This window comes from Microcebus murinus, chromosome 17 (assembly GCF_040939455.1).
Source record: "Microcebus murinus isolate Inina chromosome 17, M.murinus_Inina_mat1.0, whole genome shotgun sequence".
In the NCBI taxonomy this organism is placed as follows: Eukaryota; Metazoa; Chordata; class Mammalia; order Primates; family Cheirogaleidae; genus Microcebus; species Microcebus murinus.
Genome location: NC_134120.1, coordinates 34,167,962 through 34,193,598, shown reverse-complemented (window position 1 = coordinate 34,193,598; position 25,637 = coordinate 34,167,962). Strand labels below are relative to the sequence as shown.

Genomic DNA, 25,637 nt, shown 5'->3' with positions numbered 1-25,637 from the left:
CAGGCAGGTCCTTTGGGAGGTATTCCAGAAGGCATTATTATCATAGGGGATAATGGCTCCATGCATGTTTTTGCCCCTGATGACTTCCCAGTGGAACTAGATGTGGAAGTGGAAGACAATGACACTGATAATCCTGAGCCTGTGCAGGCCCCGGCTGATGTGTGTGTGTGTTAGTTTTTAACAAAATAAGTTTAAAAAGTAGCCATGTGTGGGGGCGCACACCTAGAGTCCCAGCAACTTGGGAGACTCAGCTGGGATGACTGCTCAAACCCAGGGGTTCAAGTCTGGGCACTGTAGCTAAAAAGAAATTTCTTTAAAAAAATAGTTTAAAAAGTAAAAAAATAAATAAATAAAGCTTAAAAGTTTAAAAATATCTGCTGGCTTTGGATTACTGGGGGAAAAAAGAAATATAAAAATTAAAAATAGGAAAAAACTTACAGAATAATATAAATACATTTTTATATAGCCATACAATGTGTTTGTGTTTTAAGCTAAGTGTTATTACAAAAGAGTCATAAGTTAAACAAATTAAGTTTATAAATTAAAAATTTACAGTTAGCTTGAGCTAATTTATTATTAAAGAAAATCTTTTAAATAAATTTAGTGTGGGGGAGGGAGGCACAAAAATAAATTTAGTGTGGCTTAAGTATAGTGTTTATAAAGCCTATGGTAGTGTACAGATATGTCCTAGGCCTTCACATTCACTCCCACTCAATGACTCACACACAGCAACCTCCAGTCCTGCAAGCTCCATTCATGGTAAATACCCAAGTGTACAATTTTGTAATCTTTTAAATCACATTTTTACTGTACCTTTTCTGTATTTAGATGTTTAAATACACAAATTACCATTGTGTTACAACTGCCTGCAGTATTCAGTACAGTAACATGCTATACAGGTTTGTAGCCTAAGAGCAATAGGCTACACCACAAAACCTAGGTGTGTAGTAAGTAGGCTATTCCACCTAGGTTTGTAAGTACACTCTATGAAGTCTGCACAACAAAATCATCTACCTATATACTTCTCATCCCCACTCTTAAGTGATACAGGGTTCAATACTATCTGAGATTGTAAGCATTCACTGGGGCTCTTCGAATATAACCCCTGTGGATGTGGGGGGACTACTGTATTTACTGAAATTTATTTAAGTGTCCTTTATTCAAAAAACAATTTAAAACTGTAGATTCATTAATGATTATAAAAAATAGACAGTAGGCTAATTAAGCAGTATTTTACATTAAATAGATCCAAACATTCCTACAGACTTTGCCAAGCTCTGGAGGCATTAATATTTTATAGACATTACTGATATTCATACTCCAGATCATTTTAACAAGGAAACTTGTGAATGCTGTGGTTTTCAAGGGCACAGGAGGATCTAGGGACCACAATAACAGAAGGGGTATTGGATAGTGAGGGGGTGTGCTGGCAAAAAACAGAGGCAAGAGGCCAGTCAGGTCTGGGCTGACTCACTAAATTCACCGAACTCCGCATTAACATCTCCTGATTCCTGATTCATTCTTGCCCTGAGTAGCAGAATCTTTGACCTAGTCAAATAAATGTGACAATAAATCCCTTTCTTCAATAGACACACACAAAAATCTGACAAAATAATCCATACTCCCACATTAGAGAAGCAGAGTTTTTATGCTGTAAGGAATACGTATAACAAAAACTATTCAGCCTTAAAAATAAGAAAATTTTGATACCTCCTACAAAATGGATGAACCTAGAGGGTATTATGCTATGTAAAATAAGCCAATCACAGAAAGACACATACTGTATACTTTCACTTATATAAGGGAGCTACAGTAGTCAAATTCAGAGAAAGACTGTTGGCTGGGCAAAAGAGGAAAATGGGAATTTGTTGTCCAATGGGTCTAGCATTTCAGTTTTGTAAGATGAAAAGAGTTGTAGAAATAAGTTACATGGTAATTTCATGTTAATGTACTTAACATTACTGACTTGTACACTTAAAAATACTTTAGATGGTACATTTTATGTGTATTTTACAAGTTTTTAAAAATAATAGAAGAAAAAAAATTATAACATCCCTTTAATTGCACCCAGAACTGGTTACTTTTAGATCAGTATACAATTTAAATGATCTGGTAAAAAGCAAAGACAACAAAAATATATAAAATAAATGCTTCTGATACTGCCAAACTGTCCTCCACAGATTGGACATGAATTTACATAAACAATAGGTAAGAGTTCCTTCCCATTTCCACAAGCCCTTGTCATCACAGAGGATGTTACTTTGTTTTCTTTTAAATTATAACTTAAGCATGAAAATCATATCTCATTATTGTTTGAATTTCCATTTTTTCCTGCTATTTCTAGGAACTTAAGAGAAAACTACTGGGCCGGGCACGTGGCTCACATCTGTAATCCTAGCACTCTGGGAGGCCCAGGCAGGCAGTTAGCTTGAGGTAAGGAGTTCAAAACCAGCCTGAGCAAGAGCAAGACTCATCTCTACTAAAAATAGAAACAAATTAATTGGCCAACTAAAAATATATAGAAAAAAATTAGCCGAGCATGGTGGCACATGCCTCTAGTCCCAGCTACTCAGGAGGCTGAGGCAGAAGGATCGCTTAAGTCCAGGAGTTTGAGGTTGCTGTGAGCTAGGCTGATGCCACAGCACTCTAGCCTGGACAACAGAGCGAGAGACTCTGTCTCAAAAAAAGAGAGAGGGAGAGAGAGAAAACTACCACAGATAAGAAAAGACTTAGCTGGCAGGTGATCCAGAGCAATGTTTTCAATAGCAAGAAACTGGAAAAAATATATAACCTAAACAACAGCCAGCTGGTTACAGATATACTACTTCTATACAACAGAATACAACTGAGCTGTAGATCTCGAACTGAGATTTATACTCGTGCGAAAATGTTTACAGTAAATGTGTAAAAAAGACACCATATAAAATAGCATGTACAGGAAGATTCCATCCCTCTATATCTTGCCAAATGTTATTTAATGGGTGATGAAATTTTAGGTGGTGTCTGCATGCTTTGAGTCATTTCTAAATTACTTTTGAGATAAAAAAAAAAAAAAAAAACAACCTTCAGTGCTACCACTCACTATAGTTCAGGCCTTTATTGCCCTGCATTTAATAAATTTTCTAATTAAATCGTATATAGTCTCCCTATTGCAAATCTCTCTCCACTCTAATCCACTCAGCAACTACAACCAGGTCTTCAGACACTGCCTATGTCACAACTCCTCTAGGCCCTTTGGCCTGTTATCACCATCTGCTAAACATGACATCATTCAAATGCCCTCAACAATGTGGCCTCAATCTACTTTTGTTTTTCTTTTTTTTTCTTTTTTGTTATTTTGCTTCTCCACCCACCAAGTATTTTTCCATCTCATCTCATTCCTAAAAACTCTCAGCTGCAACAGGAACAACACATGGTAGTAGTCTTGTTATAAGTTAAGGACTTCCTTTGCCTCAGGCAGAGTGTAACTACTTACATGTAGAATTTCTTTAACCATCACAATACTTCTCTTGACAGCTGTTACTATTACCATTTCCATTCCAAGACTGAGTGAACAGGCACAGAAGGCAATGAGCTTAAATTACTCTTTTACACACTACATCATAAAAGAATGAAGAACACTGGCTTAAGGATTCTCGTTTCAGTTGTAGTTCCAGCTCCTCCGCTAGGTGGCACTGTTACTCTATAAATCCTGTACCTATGTACTGCAGATTTCTGTTCATTTGTTAGGTTATTCTTACTACTGTTAATGTGTTATTCTTGTTCTGAAGGGGAAAAAGAGCAAGCTGGTAAAATAATTTTACAATTTACAAATGGTCATGTAGGCCAAGCGCAGTGGCTTATGCCTGTAATCCTGGCACTCTGGGAGGCTGAGGTGGGAGGATCACTTGAACTCAGGAGTGTGAGACCAGCCTGAGCAAGAGCGAGACCCGTCTCTACTAAAAATAGAAAAAATTAGCCAGGCGTTATGGTGGGCACCTGTAGTCCCAGCTACTTGGGAGGCTGAGGAAGGAGGATTGCTTGAGCCCAGGAGTTTGAGGTTGCTGTGAGCTAGGCTGAAACGGCTGCACTCTAGCCAGGCTATAGAAGGAGTCTGTCTCCCAAAAAAAAGAAAAAAGTCTCCTTTGGTCAAAATACTCAGTTGCAGTTCTACAAATTGTATATCTTGTACAGCCCATTTAAGTCTTTTAACATAATGTGGTTAACCAGTTATATTGGATATAATTTTTTTCAAAAACCTCAAGTATCTTTCAATCATTTTCATTAAGTATCATTCTTTTCTGATTTAATTACATTACCAATTTAATGTATATTATATACCTCTTGCAGACTAAGTTTGTAGCAGCATTCATTCATCTATCGCTTGAAGGTCTAATATCATTTATTCATTAAACATAAACACACGATTGCCTACCAACAGAAAGGTACTGCAATAAGCATTGAGGATATGGCAATAAACATGAAAAACAAAACAAGGTTCTTCATCTCATGGAGCTCACATTCTAGTGGCAGGCACACATGGTAACTAAGTATACAAAGTTTTAAATTTTCAGAAAGTGGTAAGTAGGCCGGGCGTGGTGGCTCAGGCCTGTAATCCTAGCACTCTGGGAGGCCAAGGCAGGCAGATTGCTCAAGGTAAGGAGTTCGAAACTAGCCTGAGTGAGACCCCATCTCTACTAAAAATAGAAAAAAATTAATTGGCCAACTAAAAACATATATACAAAAAACATTAGCCCGGCATGGTGGCACATGCCTATAGTCCCAGCTACTTGGGAGACTGAGGCAGTAGGATCGCTTGAGCCCAGGAGATTGAGGTTGCTGTGAGCTAGGCTGACACCACAGCACTCATTCTAGCCTGGGCAACAAAGTGAGACTCTGTCCCAGAAAAAAAAATGTGGTGAGTAGCATGAAAGAGAAACAAACAAAAAAAAAAGCAAAATGACGGCCGGGCGCGGTGGCTCACGCCTGTAATCCTAGCTCTCTGGGAGGCCGAGGCGGGCGGATTGCTCAAGGTCAGGAGTTCAAAACCAGCCTGAGCAAGAGCGAGACCCCGTCTCTACTATAAATAGAAAGAAACTAATTGGCCAACTGATATATATATAAAAAATTAGCCGGGCATGGTGGCGCATGCCTGTAGTCCCAGCTACTCAGGAGGCTGAGACAGAAGGATCGCTCGAGCCCAGGAGTTTGAGGTTGCTGTGAGCTAGGCTGACGCCACGGCACTCACACTAGCCTGGGCAACAAAGCGAGACTCTGTCTCAAAAAAAAAAAAAAAAAAGCAAAATGACAATGTAATGACAATTGGGAAGGGGGAGGTGGGGAAAGGGTAAGTGGAACCAAAAGAAAGGGACAGAGGACTCTCTGAAGATGTAACAGGAATATTAACTGAGTGGAAAAGGAACTAAGCTAAGTAAAGATCAGGTGGCAAGAGCATTCCAGTTGCTCTGTTAGCAATCAACAAACACTGATGTGAAAACACGCTTCATCTGCTTGAAGAATAAAATGCATGCCAGTGACAGGATACAAGATGTACAAGATGAGGTTAAATGGGACATCGTAACTAGTGACCTCACAGGCTATAAAAGTTTAAAATAAGCTCCAAAGTTTAACAGAAGCACAGATGAGTTTTAAAGAGGGGTATAGGTTGGGCACTACAGCTGACACCCATCAGTGCTTTGGGAGGCCGGGGCATAAGGATCACTTGAGGCTGGGAGTTTGAGACCAGCTTGGGCAACATAGCAACCCTGTTTCTACAAAAAATTAAATTAGCCAGGCATGACAGAACATGCCTGTAGCCCTAGCTATTGGGGAGACTGAGGCAGGAGGATCACCTGAGCCTAGGAGTTTAAGATTGCAGTGAGCTATGATGATGCCACTGCACTCTAACCTGGGCAACGCTGAGATTGTCTCTTCAAATAAAAAAAAAAAGAAAAAAAAGAGGAGTGTGATGGGACCTGATTTCTTCTGAAAAGATCCTCTGGCTGCAGTAATGTTAAGAGATATGAGAGGAAAGGGAACAGAAAGGTCAGTTGTTATCCATCCATGTAATATGTAACAACCATTTAGATAGGGGTGGTTTGGCAGCAGTTATGAAAGATATGTATTATAGTTCTATTTAATACACAATAGTCTTCCATTTATATGATACATCAAACTCATGTATATCTGGCTCCCTCCCCAAAAGCCACTAAAACAATAAAGCAATGTATAAAGGCAAAAACTCACAATGACAAAGGAAATGGGGACCAGGGATGTCAAGAACCTTTTGGAAGACGGAAAAAAACTGCAACAGAGGATAATGACCAAAAGTAACGCAATTCATACTGGAGAACTCGGGTACCTGGCTCCTTAAAATGTAATGGTGAGTCTTAAGATTGATAATGAGAATCAACTGAAAAATCTTTACATGAATCTGTTAAAACCCTTATCCACAGAGCTAAAAGATGGGAGACAAGAAACTGAGAAGAAAACCTGCATTTACAGATCCAAATCAGAAAGGCAAGAAGGTAAAACACCACTCTGAAAACAAATTATCCTATGGTATCTATTCAGCAAATCTGAGGTGTTTTTCTCTGAATGAATGGCCTAGAACAGAAGACCTATATATAGTTAATATTTCTGAATCATCAAGGAAGACAATGACCTGGTACAATTACTAAAAGTCAGATTGCCAATAAGGTCTTTTTTTTTTTTTTTTTGAGACAGAGTCTCGGTTTGTTGTCCAGGCTAGAGTGAGTGCCGTGGCGTCAGCCTAGCTCACAGCAACCTCAATCTCCTGGGCTCGAGCGATCCTTCTGCCTCAGCCTCCCGAGTAGCTGGGACTATAGGCATGCGCCACCATGCCCGGCTAATTTTTTATATATATATCAGTTGGCCAATTAATTTCTTTCTATTTATAGTAGAGACGGGGTCTCGCTCTTGCTCAGGCTGGTTTTGAACTCCTGACCTTAAGCAATCCGCCCGCCTCGGCCTCCCAAGAGCTAGGATTACAGGCGTGAGCCACCGCGCCCGGCCACCAATAAGGTCTTTAACATGAATCAGCAATTTCATCCTTAGAAATTTATCGCAAGATTAGATGACATAGGTGAGTGAAGAGTTAACATGTCTTCCTTACTAAACTTAATTCTTTCTAGATTTAAAGTGAGACCGGCAACTCTTTTCTTTCACTTGAACACTTAGAGGCAATCACAGGGTTATTAATTTGTCTCATTTCAGTATTGTGTCTCAGTGAATAGGGAGGCCCAAAGAGGGAGAGAGACAGGCAGAAAGCTAGGCCACCTGCACCAGTTAACCAAGTTGTGAATGCAAATGGAAAGTCTTTGAAGGAAATTAAAAGTATTACTCTAGGCTGGGTGTGGAGAGGTCACTTCTTAGGGGGGCCCCGCACTCTTCTGCCAAAATTAAAAAAAAAATGTTTAAAAAGTACTACTCTACTGAAGACACAAATGATAAGCAACACAGGCTTATTTGCTGAGTTTTTGTGGTCATAATAGAAGATCAAACTTGCCACAACATTCCCTTAAATCAAAGCCTAATGCAGGGCAAGGCCCTAATTCTTTTTCTTTTTAATGCTTTTCTTCAATTCTATGAAGGCTGAGAGAAGTGAGCAAGCTGCAGAAGTTGGAAGCTAGCAGAGGTTGGTTGATGAGGTTTAAGAAGTCCTCTTCATAACAGAAAAGTACAAAGTAAAGCAACAAGTGCTGATGTAGAAGCTGATCATTGATGAAAGTGGCTATACCGAACAAATTTTCAATATGGACATAACATGGAAGAAGATACCATCTAGGACTTTCATAGTTAGAGAGAAATCAATGCCTGACTTCAAAACTTGAAAGGACAGGCTGACTCCCTTGGTAGGAGCCAATTCAGCTGGTGCCTTTAAGTTGAAGCCAATGCTCATTTACCATTTTGAAAATTCTAGGGCCCTTAAGAATTATGCTAAATCCACTCAGCTTGTGCCCTATAAATGGAACAAAGCCTGGATGACAAAACATGTGTTCGTAGCATGGTTTAAAAGATTCCTGGCCGGGCGCGGTGGCTCACGCCTGTAATCCTAGCACTCTGGGAGGCCGAGGCGGGTGGATTGCTCAAGGTCAGGAGTTCAAAACCAGCCTGAGCAAGAGCGAGACCTTGTCTCTACTATAAACAGAAAGAAATTAATTGGCCAACTAATGTATATAGAACAAATTAGCCGGGCATGGTGGCACATGCCTGTAGTCCCAGCTACTCGGGAGGCTGAGGCAGCAGGATTGCTCGAGCCCAGGAGTTTGAGGTTGCTGTGAGCTAGGCTGACGCCATGGCACTGATTCCAGCCTGGGAAACAAAGTGAGACTCTGCCTCAAAAAAAAAAAAAAAAAAAAGATTCTTTTTAGGCCGGGGGCGGTGGCTCACGCCTGTAATCCTAGCTCTCTGGGAGGCTGAGGCGGGTGGACTGCTTGAGTCAGGAGTTCAAAACCAGCCTGAGCAAGAGCAAGACCTCGTCTCTACTATAAATAGAAAGAAATTAATTGGCCAACTAATATAAATAGAAAAAAAATTAGCCGGGCATGGTGGCGCATGTCTGTGGTCCCAGCTACTCGGGAGGCTGAGGCAGGAGGATCACTTGAGCCCAGGAGTTTGAGGTTGCTGTGAGCTAGGCTGACGCCATGGCACTCACTCTAGCCTGGGCAACAAAGTGAGACTCTGTATAAAAAAAAAAAGAAAAAAAAGATTCCTTTCAAAATACTACTGCTCATTGATAATGCACCTGGTCATCCAAGAGGTCTGATGAAGATGTACAATGAGATTAATATTGTTTTCATGCCTGCTAACACAACATGCCTGCAGCCCATGAATGAATAAGTATTAATAATTTCGACTTTCAATTCTTATTAAGAAATACATTTTGTAAGGCTATAGCTGCCATAGATAGATAATGATTCCTCCAGTAGATCTAGGCAAAGTGAATTGAAAACCTTCATAAAAGGATTCACCACTCTAGATGCCATTAAGAACACTCAAGATTCATGGAAGGAGGTCAAACTATCAACATTAATAGGAGTTTGAAAGAAGCTGATTCCAGTCCTCCTGGATGACTTAGAGGGGTTCAAGATTTCGGTATAGGAACATGAAGATGTGACTGAACTGCAGCAATCTCATGATAAAACCTAAATAGATGAGTTACTTCTTACAAATGAGCAAAGAAAGTGGTTTCTTGAATGAAATCTATTCCTGGTGAAGACGCTGTGAACACTGTTGAGAATAACAAAAGTTAGGTGATAACGCAGCAGCAGGGCTGGGGAGGACTGACTCTGATTTTGAAAGAAGTTCTACCGTGGGTAAAACTCTATCAAACAGCACCATGTGTGACAGAGAAATCTATCATGAAAGAAAGAGTCAATAAACGCAAAAAACTTCATTGTCTTATTTTAAGAAACTGGCTGGGCTCAGTGGCTGTAGTCCCAGTCACTCCCAAGGCCAAAGCTGGAGGACTGCTTACGCCCATGAATTTTAGGCTGCAGTGAGCTATGACTGTGCCAGTGCACTCTAGCCTGGGTGACAGAGCAAAACCTTGTCTCAAAAAACAAACAAAAGAAACTGGTCTGGCAAGGTGGCTCATGCCTGTAACCCAAGAATTTTGGGATGCCAAGATGGGAGGATTGCTTGAGGACAGGAGACTAGCTTCAGCAAGAGCGGGAGACCCTGTCTCTACAAAAAGTAGAAAAATTAGCCCAGAGGCTAAGGCAGGAGGATTACTTGAGACCAAGAGTTTGAGGTTGCAGTGAGCTATGATGACACCACTGCCCTGCAGCCAAGACAACAGAGTGAAACTCTGTCTCAAAACAACAAACGAGTCCCCAAAGGCAATCACAGCAGCAACAAAAATAAATAAATGGGACATGATCAAACTAAAAAGCTTCTGCACAGCCAAAGAAATAGTCATGAAAGTAAACAGACAACCTACAGAATGGAAGAAAATTTTTGCATCCTACGCATCAGGGGCTGATAACTACAATATACTTAGAACTCATGAAAACCAGCAAGAAAAAAATCAAATAACCCTATTAAAAAGTGGGCAAAGGACTTGAACAGAAACTTTTCTAAAGAAGATAGAAGAACGGCCAACAAACATATGAAAAAATGCTCAACATCTCTAATCATCAGGGAAATGCAAATCAAAACCACAATGAGATATCACTTAACTCCAGTGAGAATGGCCTTTATCAAAAAGTCTCCAAACAATAAATGCTGGCGTGGATGCGGAGAGACAGGAACACTCCTACACTGCTGGTGGGACTGCAAACTAGTTCAACCTCTGTGGAAGGCAATATGGAGATACCTTAAAGCGAGACAAGTGAATCTACCATTTGATCCAGCAATCCCATTACTGGGCATCTACCCAAAAGATCCAATGACACTCTACAAAAAAGACACCTGCACCCGAATGTTTATAGCAGCACAATTCATAATTGCAAGGCTGTGGAAACAGCCCAAGTGCCCATCAATCCAAGAATGGATTAATAAAATGTGGTATATGTATACCATGGAGTACTATTCAGCTCTAAGAAACAACGGTGATATAGCACATCTTATATTTTCCTGGTTAGAGCTGGAACCCATACTATTAAGTGAAGTTTCCCAAGAATGGAAAAACAAGCACCACATACACTCACCAGCAAACTGGTATTAACTGAGCAGCACCTAAGTGGACACATAGGTACTACAATAATAGGGTATTGGGCACGTGGGAGAGGGGAGGGGGGCGGGTATATACATACATAATGAGTGAGATATGCACCATCTGGGGGATGGTCATGCTGGAAACGCAGACTTGTGGGGAGAAGGGGGGAAAGGGCATTTATTGAAACCTTAAAATCTGTACCCCCATAATATGCTGAAATAAAAAAAAAAGACGGAAAGGAAAAGGAAAAGGGAAAGAAAGGAAACAAAAGCAAAGAGGAATTGCCACAGCCACCCCAACCTTCAACCACCACCACCCTCCTCCATCAGCAGCCATCAACTTTGAGACAAGACTCTCCATCAGGAAAAAGATTTGACTCACTGCAGGCTAAGATGATCACCAGCATTTTTTAATTAAGGTAGTATATGTTGTTTTTATAGAAATAATGCTACTGCACACTTAATAAACTACAATATTGTGTAAACATAACATTTATATGTACTGGGAAACTAAGAAATTTGTGTTGTTTGCTTTACTATAATATTCCTTTATGGCAGTAGTCTGGAACTAAACACACAAATCTCTGAGGTATGCCTCTAAAATACGATTTCAATGGAAAAACACAAACCAAAATAACTATAAAAAATAACTGAACAACAGATGAAAGACTCCATAATCAGTTCTCCATATTGTTACCACTATGTCCTTGAATAACATTTGTAATTTGATAAATCAGTAACCATAAAATGATACATTCAGGATAACACTTTCAGGAATAGACTTTTAAATTTTCACTTTCAGTGCTATATATTTGAAACCATCTTATGTCCTATGTTAAGAGAATATGACACTAGGAACTTCTAAATCATTAACTGTCTCAGGTAAAACAAAATTTATATTAAGCATTTAAAAATGCAAATTGAACTTTATTTCTGAAAACAAAAAGTTTTACGAAAGAACTGTTAATACCTGGAAAATATATCTACCAAATAGACTGACAGACAAAACAGTAAACAATATGTTCAAAAATATAAGAAAGGCTAAATAAAATATATCTACCAAACAGACTGACAGACAAAAATAGCAAATATGTTCAAAAATAGAGAAAAGGCTAAATGTCTAATTAACAAAATATTGCCCATTTAAAATATGAATTATAAAGGCAAAATATGTGAAAAAAAAGAATAAAAATTTGTTTAACAACAGTGAGACCCATCTCTACTAAAAGTAGAAAGAAATTAGCAAAACAACTAAAAATATACAGAAAAAATTAGCCAGGCATAATGGCGCAAGCCTGTAGTCCTAGCTATCTGGGAGGCTGAGGCAGGAGGATTGCTTAAGCCCAGGAGTTTGAGGTTTGCTGTGAGCTAGGCTGACGCAACGGCACTCTAGCCCAGGCAACAGAGTGAGACTCTCTCTCAAAAAAAAAAAAATTGTTTAACAATAATTGTAATTAAAATTATAAACATGAATACTAGAAAGTGATCAAAATCAAAATCTACTGTGTAATTAAAGGTGGGTAAGACAAATGAGCCAGTAGAAAAGGGACAAACTACATTCCCATCTACACACATAAATATATAGGAATTACGGATGACAAATGACATTTCAAAACAGTAGTAAAGACAGACTAAATTACTAATTAATTGATTCATCAATAAACTGAAAGGACATTTTACTATCACTTTCAAACAGATCTTTATATCATACCCTTAAAGAAATTCCAATGGATAAAATTGTCAGGAAAAAACTCCTGAAAAATTGTGGAGTAATTCCATAGTTATGAATTGAGAAGGCCATCTTAAGTATAACTAGAAAGCCCAGAATCTATAAAGGCAAAGACAAATGTTAAGATATAAAACAAGGGCAAAGCATGGTGGCAAACGCCTGTAATCCTAGCACTCTGGGAGACTGAGGCAGGAGGATCATTTGAGCTCAGGAGTTCAGGACCAGCCTGAGCAAGAGCAAGACCCGGCTCTGCTAAAAATAGAAAGAAATTAGCTGGACAACTAAAAATATATATCAAAATTTAGCCGGGCATGGCAGCGAATGCCTGTAGTCCCAGCTACTCGGGAGGCTGAGGCAGGAGGATCGCCTGAGCCCAAGAGCTGGAGGTTGCTGTGAGCTAGGCTGACATCACAGCACTCTAGTCAGGGCAACAGAGTAAGACTCTGTTTTGAAAAAAAAAAAAAAAAAAAAAAAAAAGACAGAAAAGAAAAGAAAAAAAGAAAGGAATATGAAATAGCCAATTTCTGAAGTGATACTTAAATTTATGTCCCATTTTCAAAAAAAGAGGAACTAATGACACATCTGTACTTGGTCAATTACAGTTAATATTCTAAGACGCATGATAACTGAAAACTATTTGATGATATCACAGCTTATGTATAAGTATAAATCTTCACCTCTCAGTCTCAAATTCAAAGTGGTGCCCCCCAAAAAGTCCATATCTTGGTACCAAAAAAAGTCCAAATATCTCAAATCATTTTCACCTCTTCTAACAAAGGAATCACTTAGTTCTAAATAGTAATTTACAAAGAGTTCTGTGGAATAACTTCCAAGTTTCTATAAAAATCTAAGTATTTCTTTACTTGTAAACAAAATCTTGAACATAACTGAGGTGGTTTCTTCTTTATAATATAATCTATTTATGTGAAAAGAACAACAAAAAAAGGTTCCTAGAACCCTGTATTTCAAGACAGTGATTATCTCTGAGGAGAGAAGGAGCAGAAAGGGTTGGAGAAATAGGGCTTTAGCATTTGTTATAATCTTACACTTCTTTTATAGTAAGCAAGTATATCTTTTTTATTTTTTTCAACCCTGCAAATTTCAGACAGAAAAATGTATCTTTTTGATGAAATGTACCGGCTATGGAGGCAGATTCCCTGGGTTCCAAATAATTTGTGACCTTGGGCAATCTCAGTTCATCTCCCTGTGTATCAGTTCTGTATCTGTAAAATGTGGCTAATAATACATCTTGCTGTGTAAGATTAAATGAGTTGATTATGTGAAGTGCCTACAATAGTACCTGACACATGGTAAATGTTAACATTGTTACTATCATCAGCTTCATCTGTGACTATCAACTACAAAATCTGGCTGGAAGGCACTGGAAAAAGAAGAGGTTGTAGGGGGTGGCATCTGATCTATTTTCTACACTTCCAATTCAAACATAAATTTCATTTTTGTAAATGGTGAGAAATGACCAAAATCATAAGTGAGAAAGCAATATAAAGCAGAAAAATAAAGTTTCAGTCTTCTCTTAAATTTTCAGAAACATGAGACAATACAGGCTTTGGAGTTTGATATTTATTTTTAGCAGGAATATGCTAATGGTGATGACATCATTAGAAGATACGCCCATGTCCAATATCTGCAACAGAAGCTTGATAGAAGTTAAAGAAATCATGCTAAAACACAAAAATTGTATGACATTACTTACCCTTTAATTCTGCAAACAATAAAACCAATAATAATATGTGTAAGATTGAATTTTCATCACAAGATCAAATACTGGCAAGTTAACTATCAAATTCATTTTTAAAAAAGAAAATCCATCTTTTCTTTTCCACATAGAAGTGAGCAACCTCTTGAAAGTGCCAACACTTATCTAAGGGTGTTTATGTGAGCAGAGTAGGAGCAAATTTAAGAGGGGTAGTACTAAATTGAGAGCTGGGAATTTGGGGTGAGAGTAATCTCACAGGTAGCAATGGCAATCTAATCTAAGCACCATTTCTGGCACAATTAGAGAGTGCTGAACCAAGAACTAAGCACTAATAAAGCAACTTAATATGAGTAGTACCATAAGTTACCTACAAATTTATAGTGAACTATCCACAAATAAATGGATCTACACAAATTAGAATTTCTCCCATACTATTAGAATAAGAAGTTGCTATAGCGTTGAACAATTTAAACAAGAACTACTCAACTGAAAGTTTATTTTAAATAAAACTAAACCTGGCTCATCTACTCCTTAAAATAGCTACTCTAATCAAAGAAAAGATGAGTGTGTTTCTTTTTATTACCTCCTACACCCCCAGACTTCTCATCAACAGTATCAATCATTACTTAATTTAAAAGAACAATGGGCCGGGCACAGTGGCTCACACCTGTAATCCTAGCACTCTGGGAGGCCGAAGCGAGCGGAATGCTTGAGGTCAGGAGTTCGAAACCACCCTGAGCAAGAGCGAGACCCCCGTCTCTACTATAAATAGAAAGAAATTATTGGCCAACTAACATATATAGAAAAAATTAGCCGGGCATGGTGGCGCATGCCTGTAGTCCCAGCTACTCGGGAGGCTGAGGCAGGAGGATTGCTTGAGCCCAGGAGTTTGAGCTTGCTGTGAGCTAGGCTGATGCCATGGCACTCACTCTAGCCTGGGCAACAAAGCGAGACTCTGTCTCAAAAAAAAAAAATAAAAAAAAAAAAATAAAAGAACAATGAATTGCTACCTAAGGGTGTGAGCCAGGAGTGGGGAGTAGGAATATGTTAAGCATCAGAACCAGGGGTGAATAAAGGAGTAATGTGAAAACTTAATGATATACTTAAAACACTGAATGTACTCAAAACATAAAATAATAAATCCAACCACAATTTACTGCAGTTAACACCACATTTTATACCAACTGCTATTTATCCTATTATTTTTGTGACCGAAATAAGGGTTTGAACTGGTAAGATACATTACCATTACATGGAATTTCACATGAATAATTTTAAAATGCAATAAATTCTGCTAATTCTAAATTTCTTTAGACAGGCAGGTTGATTTGGTTCAAGTAGAAGAAAATCCATTAACGCAAGGAGCTGCTTACCTGAGCCACTGCCTAAAAAGGTCTATGGTTAAAAAGATGCAAAATGTACATTGAAATATTTTTAAATTCCTATAAAAAAGTAAGTTAAATAAATAAGTACTAAAGAAGGAAAAGGTTACGCACTTCCAATTTATGCTCTTTCTCTGCAAGGGCTTCCTTTTGACATCGAAGAAAATCTGCTAACATTCGAGTGAGCTGCTTCCTGTCATCTATTTCTGCCGCAAGTCTGCCATTGTAATCTGCCAACAACATACAAGCATCCTCTACCATTTTAGAAAGCCTTTCTCCAGATTCTTTATCTATGAAAAGCACAGGATAATAAAATATTAATATAACAAAAAAAATGACATATGCTGTTCCCTTATCCCAACTCCTGAAAAAGTTCTGCATCACAGTTTCTTTTCTTACCTGTTATTTTATCTAGTAGAGATACTTCTTGGACTTCAACAGGTAAAGAAGCTATCCTCTGATGAACTGCTGCATCACCTGAAGCTGCATTTTCTAGATCTTGTAATGCTCTAACCAGATCTAGAGTCTAAAAAGTACACAACTTCAGAACCAAAATAAATGAAGCTAAAGAAATACAAAAGACTTGAAATTTATTTCACATTCTTTAATCCTTATGGGCTATTTACTAGTTTAAAGTTTCTGATACAAACTGCTTTTAAGGACAGTCCATTTCTTCTATGTATTAAGAAACAGAAACTGGCTGGGCGAGGTCTAGCACTCTGGGAGGCCGAGGTGGGCGGATTGCTCAAGGTCAGGAGTTCGAAACCAGCCCGAGCAAGAGCAAGACCCATCTCTACTATAAATAGAAAAGAAATTAATTGGCCAGCTAATATATATAGAAAAAAATCAGCCAGGCATGGTGGCGCATGCCTGTAGTCCCAGCTACTTGGGAGGCTGAGGCAGCAGGATCGCTTGAGCCCAGGAGTTTGAGCTTGCTGTGAGCTAGGCTGACGCCATGGCACTCACTCTAGCCTGGGCAACAAAGCGAGACTCTGTCTCCAAAAAAAAAAAGAAAAGAAAAAGAAAAAAGAAATAGAAACTAAACTATGTTAAGTGTTGAAAATAAACAAGGCTGGGTACAGTGGCTCATGCCTGTAATCACAGCACTTTGGAAGACTGAGGTGAGAGAATTGCTTGAGGCCAGGAGTTTAAGACCACCATGGGCAACATAGAAAGACCCATCTATACCAAAAAATTTTTAAATTAACCAGGCATGGTAGCATGCACCTGTAGTCCCAGCTACTCAGGACGCTGGAGCAAGAAGATCACTTCAGCCCAGGTATTTGAGGGCTACAATGAGCCACAATTGGGCCACTGCACTCTAGCCAGGGCAAAAGAGTGAGACCCTATCTCTAAATAAACACAACGATGCATCCATATTAAATAAATAAATAAAAACAGGCCAGGCATGGTGGCTCACGCCTGTAATACTAACACTCTGGGAGGTCGAGGCAGGAGGATTGCTCAAGGTCAGGAGTTTGAGACCAGCCTGAGCAACAGTGAAACCCTGTCTCTACTAAATATAGAAAAGAAATTAATTGTCCAATTAAAAATATATAGAACAAATTAGCCGGGCACGGTGGCACATGCCTGTAGTCCCAGCTACCTGGGAGGCTGAGGCAGAAGGATTGCTTGAGCCCAGGAGTTTGAGGTTGCTGTGAGCTAGGCTGATGCCATGGCACTATAGCATGGGCAACAGAGTGAGACTCTGTCTCAAAAAATAAATAAATAATAAATAAATAAGGCCGGGCATGGTGGCTCACGCCTGTAATCCTAGCACTTTGGGAGGCTGAGGCGGGCGGATTGCTCAAGGTCAGGAGTTTGAAACCAGCCTGAGCGAGACCCTGTCTCTACCAAAAATAGAAATAAATTAATTGACCAACTAAAAATATATATACAAAAAATTAGCCGGGCATGGTGGCGCATGCCTGTAGTCCCAGCTACTCGGGAGGCTGAGGCAGTAGGATCGCTGAGCCCCGGAGATTGAGGTTGCTGTGAGCGAGGCTAATGCCGCGGCACTCACTCTAGCCTGGGCAACAAAGTGAGACTCTGTCTCAAAATAAATAGATAGATAGATAGATAGATAGATAGATAGATAGATAGATAGATAGATAGGTAGGTAGGTAGGTAGGTAGGTAGGTAGGTAGGTAGGAAGGAAGGAAGGAATGAGACAAGGCCCTAGACCTTAAAGAGCTCACTCTAATGGTGGAGACAGATAGTGTAAAAATAATTATCTGATTATTAAAATGGGTTAAGTGATTGATTTATATGCCAAGTATATCAGTGGTAAAAGGGAATGTAGGCTATAACTTCAATCTAGAGTATTCAAGTTTTACGCACGATATATGTATTATCATTGTACATAAGATGACTTTTTAAATATAAAACTGGATATTGGGGGCAGGGGGATACAAATTATCTACTACAACACAGAAGAGTCTCCCAGATTCCATTTCTACATACTGTAATTAAAAGCACAAGAGAACGGTAGTTTTGGAATATGTTCAAATATGATATCTTCAATTATCTATGGCTTGTTAATAAGATCCTTAAAGTATTTCATAATTCTGTATATCTGATGACTAATATTTATATATTGCTTGGCTGGTATACAAATTATTTTATCATTACAATATTTTATAATAGGTGCACTGTTTTCAGACCAACTATAATTAAAGGGAAGGGCGATTCTTTGCTTACTGATGATTTCACAATTTATAATAAATTTTCTTCTAACTAGTCTCCATCCCTATCCCAACTTTCTTGTCTTTCTCTTTTTGTTTTCTTTTTTTTTTTATTATTGAGAGCCCCCAAATGAGTGTCTGTCTCTTTTTGAATAGTTTCAGAGACACTAGGAAATTACACCTATTCCTAAAAAATATGGATTATTAATTCTATGTATATATTAAGATGACATTGCCTAAGTGCTTCTTCCTAGTTGGTAAAAGAGAGAAAAAAAGATAGCATTGACATCCAGTTACTAATTTTTCTTCAAGCTATTCCCTTACAAAAAATACTATCATTAAGATTTAGCACATGGCAAAACACTCTTCTAAGTATGCTTTTAATTCTTTAGAATGTGTTTAAAATCCCAGTATTTTAAAAAATAATTTCATTATAAGATATATACCCTGTATGTTGAAAGTGAGTTTAAGAGCAATGACAATTACCAGAAAGCTTCTTTCTCATAGTGCCACAACTAACTGATATAAAATACTATTTTTTAAATCAGTCTTAAAAAGTTCCAAAATTTTATGGAGTTCTAAGAAGAAATTTGGCTTTCTGGTCTTGACAATGCATACATGCTTCAACTACAAGCTGATCTTATAATGGCTTCACATTTTCATTCTAAGTTCCCTGCAAAGAGATTTCAGCCATCCTTATAAGCAGTGACATAAATAATATGGTGACAACAAAGCTGAACCACTGAGAATTAAGCAGCACAATTAATCTGAAAATAGTCATTATAAAACAAAGAGCAATCGCATTTTATACAAATACTAGAGAAGAGGCAGATGGTTACTCCAAAATACTCCTAAGAAGTGCAACTTCATCAGGGAGAGTGGGAGAAGGTCAGATTTTTTATCCGGAATGCAGGTAAAATGCTGTGCATGGAATTATAATGGTACTCTCAGCACAAAATGATTTTCTGTTGTGCGTTATTACCAATAGGAAGAAATATAAATTTTAGAGTTTGGTTGTTCCAGATGTTCTCACTGTTTTTCTATTCAAGCTCTTGTCCATGGTGACCAGTGGATTTCAGCATTCCTGTCATTAAACCAACAGGAAGATTGGCTCAGGTCCTGGCTGAGAGCTTTGGTCCGATTCTTTCTGCCTCCCTAGTACTAAGACTGATATAAATCCACACTTCTAGACAGTAATTGATCACTTCTTTCTTTCAGGCTCCTTTCATGAGAGTAAGACCCCCTCCCAGCCTCTGATTTTATGCACTGAGTCTGGGCCCAGTACTCTAACTCTCATGGAGCAGTGTGGATTCTTATTACTCTAGAAGCAACCTGCCTGCTTCTGAACCAGAGCTCAATAGGAACCAGACTCTGGCTCACATACTGAGCTGTGCTTCTGTACCATTTCTTGCCCAGGAAGATGTATTTACCTTGTTTTAAGAGTATAGCTATGTCTTCATTTTCTCCTTTTAAATTTTATCTGTTCCTCCTATATGTCTGAAACATAGAAGGAGGAAGCTTAAAGATTCAATGCCCACTTACTTAAAAGTTCAAAATGTCTTTCTGGAATTCTTATGATGGTTAATGAATGCTATACTGTACCAACCTGGGAGGACATGGGGTATTAAGATAATGATTCCAATCTAACTTATTTTTCCATAGAAATGCATAGTTCTGTATAGTTACACAGAACTATATGAATACATACTTGCCGTTTTACATGTTTAAAAACAAATATTTAAAGGGGCAGTGTTTATGTTTAAGAATGAAGTTTTTAGTGTACTTAAATCACAGAACAAAATATGCATGTCGTATAATGTTTTATTTTTTAAAAAAACTTTAAACAGTTGGTATCTCATCATACCTGATGATATTAATACTTAGCACTTAAAAATTCTTTCTATGCAAAATATACAATACACAACATACCACAGTAAACATAAGCAATTTCTTAACCAGAAAATAAGAGATAATTAATGTAGCTTCTTTCTTGTACCCAAAATTATATTAAAAATCAATTTACAGAAGTAAAACATTGAAATTAATAAAGCTCCACACAAAGTAAAAGTAACATAACTCTTTTAACAGAGAAAAACTTCTACCTGTGGTGGTTCACTTGGAGATCCCAGAGAAGAACAGTTTTCATTTTCATCCACCTTTATCTGTTCATAAGTTCGCTTCCTAGGCTTCTTATCGCCATCTGAATTAAAAGAACATTTAAGTTTTAATGAAACAATATATTTTAATGAAGAGCTTATGATAAGAGATCAAGATTATATACTTACACAGAGCTAGCTTAAGTTGTTCTAATACATCATTTTCATAAACAGACCTTTCTTCCCAAATAGACAACACTCTTCCAAGGTGCTTCTTACAACTTTCATCAGTTTCACTAAAGAAAAACAAAAATATTAACGGTTAAAATGCATAGTGCTATTGAAAAGGTAATGGTGGTTTTAAAAACAAGCAGATACTCCTCCAGCAATAAAGAGTCAGCTGACTTTTTCTCAACAACAACAACAAGAACCAAGCAGATATATTCATTCCCTGGAAAAAACTCCCCAATGTTTACTGAGCACCGGTATGTGGCTAGTAATTCAAGGGTGAAGCGATCAAGACATACTCCCTGATTCCCTTAAAGATCTTATAAACATATTATTAAACAAAAAATTACAAAGAACTGGGGTTTACAAAGAAAATGTTCCTAACCTAAGGGGGGCTAAACATGAAGCTAAGAGAGATTTCTCATAAGTGACTTTTTAAGTTACTCAACAAATATTTATTGATCAAGGTACAATCTTTGACATGGAGATGCAAATGAAGCCTTATGGCAGCTCTTATTTGTAAGTGCCACAAAAGGGAACAAAGTGCTAAAGATAGGCACTATCTTTAGATATCAGAGAGACATGGCCCAGTTTAAGCAAGATCAGGAAGAGTACTGAGCAAGTGTTACTGAAACTTAGATATGAAAATTGGACATACAGGGAAATGGGAAACAGACTACTCCCAACCATTTCCTACCTCTTATCACTACCACTGTAGACTGAGCCACTGCCATCTCTTGCCTGGATTTGTATTAACAGTCTTCTCACTGATCTCCCAATCTCTACTCTTTTACTGTATTCTCTAAAAGCATCCTACTTTTAATAATATAAATCAGATCACACTGCTCTCAATGCTTCCAGAGCTACCAAACATACCAAGAATAAAACTAAAGTCCTCAGCCTGGGCCATAAGGCTCACATGCAACCTGGCAACCTCTCAAGTCTATATTCCCTAATACTTTCTCCCACACAAATCTCCTTGCTGATCCTCAAACATGCCCAGCACATAGCTATCTCTCTGTTTCTGCCAAGTGTTCTTTCTGCCTAGAATCCTTTCCTGCTAGATAGCCAAACAAACAGCTCATTTCATCCCTTCTTTTAGTCTCTGTGCATAAGCCACCTGCTTGAACAACAAAACAGTTGTTCTTTATCTTATGTAACTGAGCACCCTCATACCCTCTAGGGTTCCTTCCCTGCTTTATGTTTCTTCATAGCATTTGTCATTGGACATTATATTTAATATATGCATTCACTTATCTATCTAGTTATTACCTTTGTTATCCACTGAAATATAAGTTCTAATAGAACACAATCTTGTCTTGTTCACTACTAATCAGGGCCTCACACATAGTAGGTAGTCAATAAATATTTTATTGAATTCTAGGGAGAGGCAATATACATAAAAGTTTTAAAGCAGAAAGAACTAAAAAGTCTCAAAGAGTTTAAACTGTGGACTATAGATTGTGTGTGGAATAAATGTGAGACAGGAGTCTGGAGAGGTAGGCAGCACCATGAAGGAACATCATAGACTTTAGACTTGATCTCTAAGACAAATGAGAACCACTCAAAGGCAAGGAAGTATTATGATCAGCTCTGCAATTCTGTCTACAGTTTCCTAAAGGGATTAAACAATACTACAGGCTACTGCAATTACACAGAAAAGACATTATGATAACTGGAAGAGTAAGAAATCTAAGGAACTGAGTGAATGTGTCCTATAATGGGATATGGGGGAGTGAAGGAGAAAGAAGAGTTAAAGATGACACCTAATTTCTTGCATGGGCATCTGCAAAGATGGAGTTGCCCATCTACGTTTGGCAGGAGGCAAGGACACAATAAGTTCAACAGCAGACACTGAGTTTGACATGTTTGGGATACATACAAATAGAAATGTCATTGGGCACACAGGTGTATGACCAAAGAAAAAAGTCTGGATTGGAATACAAGATTATAAGTCATTACAGTGTGGATAATAACTAAATACATACAGTGTACAAAATCATTCAGAGGGCAAATGAAGAATATGACTTCCCAACAAGGGCCTAGGGTTAACACTAAGAAACACCAACACCTTAAAAGATGGTTGAATGCAGTATCTACATTGAAAAGTAAATAATACTTATTCAAGAAAGCAACATAAAGCAGTATTTCATACTTTTTAAAAACATGTATCTACTATAACTGCATGGCATGTGGTAAAGTAGATTTTCATCCTTATACCATTCAACACAGATCATCATCATTCACCATTGAATTCCATAACATAGATGAATTTAATAATCTACCTCAATAATATTTACCTAGTAAATCTATCACATGTCTGCATGTAATGTTTGAAATAAGCAGTCAAAAGGGCATAAGCCAAAGTATAGATTTTCACTCTTAGAATTTTCTGTGGCAAAATTTTTCAATAGGTTTATGACACTTTAAATAAATATTCTTTATTTCCAAAGCATTTTAAAATGTTATAATATATCCAGACACTAGAAAACCTTAAAATCATTATAAACAATGAGGGGAAAGGGTAGTACGTATATACAGAAATGCTAGTTATAAGATTGATATATGGCAAAGTTATGAATGATGCAAATAAAAAAAAAGATTGATAGCTTTATAAGCACACAAATTTTTAATTCAATACCGTCATTAATTCTTAATGAAGTTCATTGCAATACAGCAGCTGGTTCTGGTATCTTAAAGGAAAGCTATAATTCAAGGACTCAAATGCCCACTTTTGCAATAATTCAAAAAAATTTTTTTCATCACAGAAAACATTTAACACATTTATAAATGTCTTTTAGAGATAAGCCATTTCAAATGAAAGCTTCAAAGAAATATATTCCCTGTTTTTTTATTTTAATGGCTTAAGGTAAATTTTAGCAAAAGGACACATGGTACATTTAAAACAGATTACCTAATACCAAAAACAATTATCATACCTTGAAACATGCTTAAAAGCCTCCACTATAACTGGTGCAAAATCTTTTGTAAACTCCGGCCCCTTCCTTTTGCTGTTCTGAATGACATCATTGGCTAGGTAAAGAAAAGTAAGCTTCCTGTTTGGTTTGGCTGAAAAATTAAAAAAAAAAAAAATTAATCTATTTGAAGTATCCTCACTTAACTTGGACAAACTTTCTCAATATCTGAATTAAGCATTTTGAGAACTACAAAAAGCCTACTTTTATTTATCATGTTCAAGCCTAATTTCTCATCTACTAACAAACTACTCAAGTCCCTTCTACTAAACTCACTCCAATCAATTACTTGTTTTTTGTTTATGCAATAAATATTTGCCAAGCTAATAGATTAAATGTTAGGGAGACAATGGGCTACAATAACTAGACTACGTCGCCTTAAATAAGTGAATTCATAGTGACAAAAATATCCCCCTACTCACTAATATCCTGTGGGTACAGTCATCCTTCCAAGGAAGTAGACAAGTTGACTTGTTCTTGTACACCAAAGTATGGTGCAAGGCCAGCACGGTGGCTCATGCCTGTAATCCTAGCACTCTGCGAGGCCAACGCGGGAGGATCGCTCAAGGTCAGGAGTTCAAAACCAGCCTGAGGAAGAGCGAGACCCCATCTCTACTAAAAATAGAAAGAAATTAATTGGCCAACTAAAATATATATAGAAAAAATTAGCCGGGCATGGTGGCGCATGCCTGTAGTCCCAGCTACTCGGGAGGCTGAGGCAGTAGGATTGGTTGAGCCAGGAGTTTGAGGTTGCTGTGAGCTAGGCTGACACCACGGCACTCTAGCCCGGGCAACAGAGTGAGACTCTATCTATCTATCTATCTATCTATCTATCTATCTATCTATCTATCTATCTATCTATCTATCTATCAATCAATCAATAAATAAAGTATGGTGCAGGAGCAAGCCATACTTTAGTGTACAAGAACAGGGCAACCTGCCCCCCCTAATTCCTCCCTCATGCATATCTCTCCAGTGTGCTCCAGGACCCCATTTGCAATTTTCTCCTCCAGACCCCACCCAAAACACATTCAACATGGCCTCAAATTTTTAACTGGCTTCAGTATTGTCAAAATACTACTCCCAAATACAAAGTCTTTATGAGGCTAGCTTTTCCACTCTAGAACAAAAAATAAAATCCAATAATTAATAAATTTAAAAAAAGGAAGTAGACAAGGTTCCAACAATCCTAACCAGTGCAAATTTTACTGGTTACAATGTGAAGTAGCATAGTAGTACTGAATATGACTCAAACAAGATTTATATACATAAAGAAAACTTAGTATTAAATACCATCTTTTATATATTAACTATAATTTTACTAGAATTAAACTTGAATCATTGAATGAAGTACAATTATATTAAGAAGCATCATACTTTGTGGCATCCGTGGTAAAATGGTATACAAAACTTATGGTCAGGACCAATTACCCAATACACTATTCACATGGGCTAGCTTATCGAATTTAAGACAAAATTCTTGATCAGGCTGCATTTGGTTCTCTAGACATACAGTCCCCAACCCCGTTGGGAGCCAGCTGGTGGGCCCCAGCCCCTACAGCAGGAGGTGGGCAGCTGCAGGAAGGGGGGGGCCGGATTCACTTTTCACTTGCATCAGGGCTCGTAGGAGCACAAACTCTACTGTAGACTGCACATCCGGGGGATCTGTGCTGTGTGCTACCTGTGAGAATCTGGGGCCTGATGATGTGGGGTGGACCTGGGGCAGTGGTGTCCCCCCTGCCATCCGTGGTAGAATTATCTTCCATGAAGCCAGTCCCTGGTGCCAAGAAGGTTGGGGACCACTGCTCTAGACTTAAGTATTCAATTTATAAATTAAATTGAATTAAGCATTCAGTATATTAAAAGACACTTTTGAGTTCACATCTTTCTTGAGGGGAAACTAGACACCTAACCTTCTTACAATAAACTATAAAATACGAGTCACAACTGATCAGACTTTACAAACCTGTGCCATGCAACTGCACAACCTGGTTGCCTGATTAAAGCTGTTGCCCCACCGGTTTTCATGCCTTTGAAAGTTGGTGGCATGGAAAAAGATAAGGAACAGATGGCAATGACAAAAACAAATTTCTAGTTCTCCTGGATCCTTTTCTGGTTAGATAAACCACAGTACATAACTGTTAAGATATAAGGTCCCTTTTCCACG

The 25,637-nt window shown here is 38.0% G+C and overlaps 1 protein-coding gene across 4 annotated transcripts in view; it reads right to left on the bottom strand.

The window, feature by feature from the left end:
• Positions 1–25,637, bottom strand: part of RPRD1A (regulation of nuclear pre-mRNA domain containing 1A) — a 69,069-nt gene that overhangs the window by 17,270 nt on the left and 26,162 nt on the right. For 2 of the 4 annotated variants that reach the window (XM_012742116.3, XM_012742117.2), the window contains exons 2-6: positions 23,435–23,564; positions 20,457–20,563; positions 20,274–20,371; positions 15,887–16,013; positions 15,602–15,777 (exon numbers count right to left, since the gene is read on the bottom strand). In XM_012742116.3, the coding sequence (XP_012597570.1) occupies positions 15,602–15,777; positions 15,887–16,013; positions 20,274–20,371; positions 20,457–20,563; positions 23,435–23,564 (638 nt within the window). Of the gene's footprint in view, positions 1–10,600; positions 14,071–15,601; positions 15,778–15,886; positions 16,014–20,273; positions 20,372–20,456; positions 20,564–23,434; positions 23,565–25,637 lie in introns of those variants that run through there. The other 2 variants (XM_012742119.2, XM_012742118.2) reach the window with 2 other exon arrangements.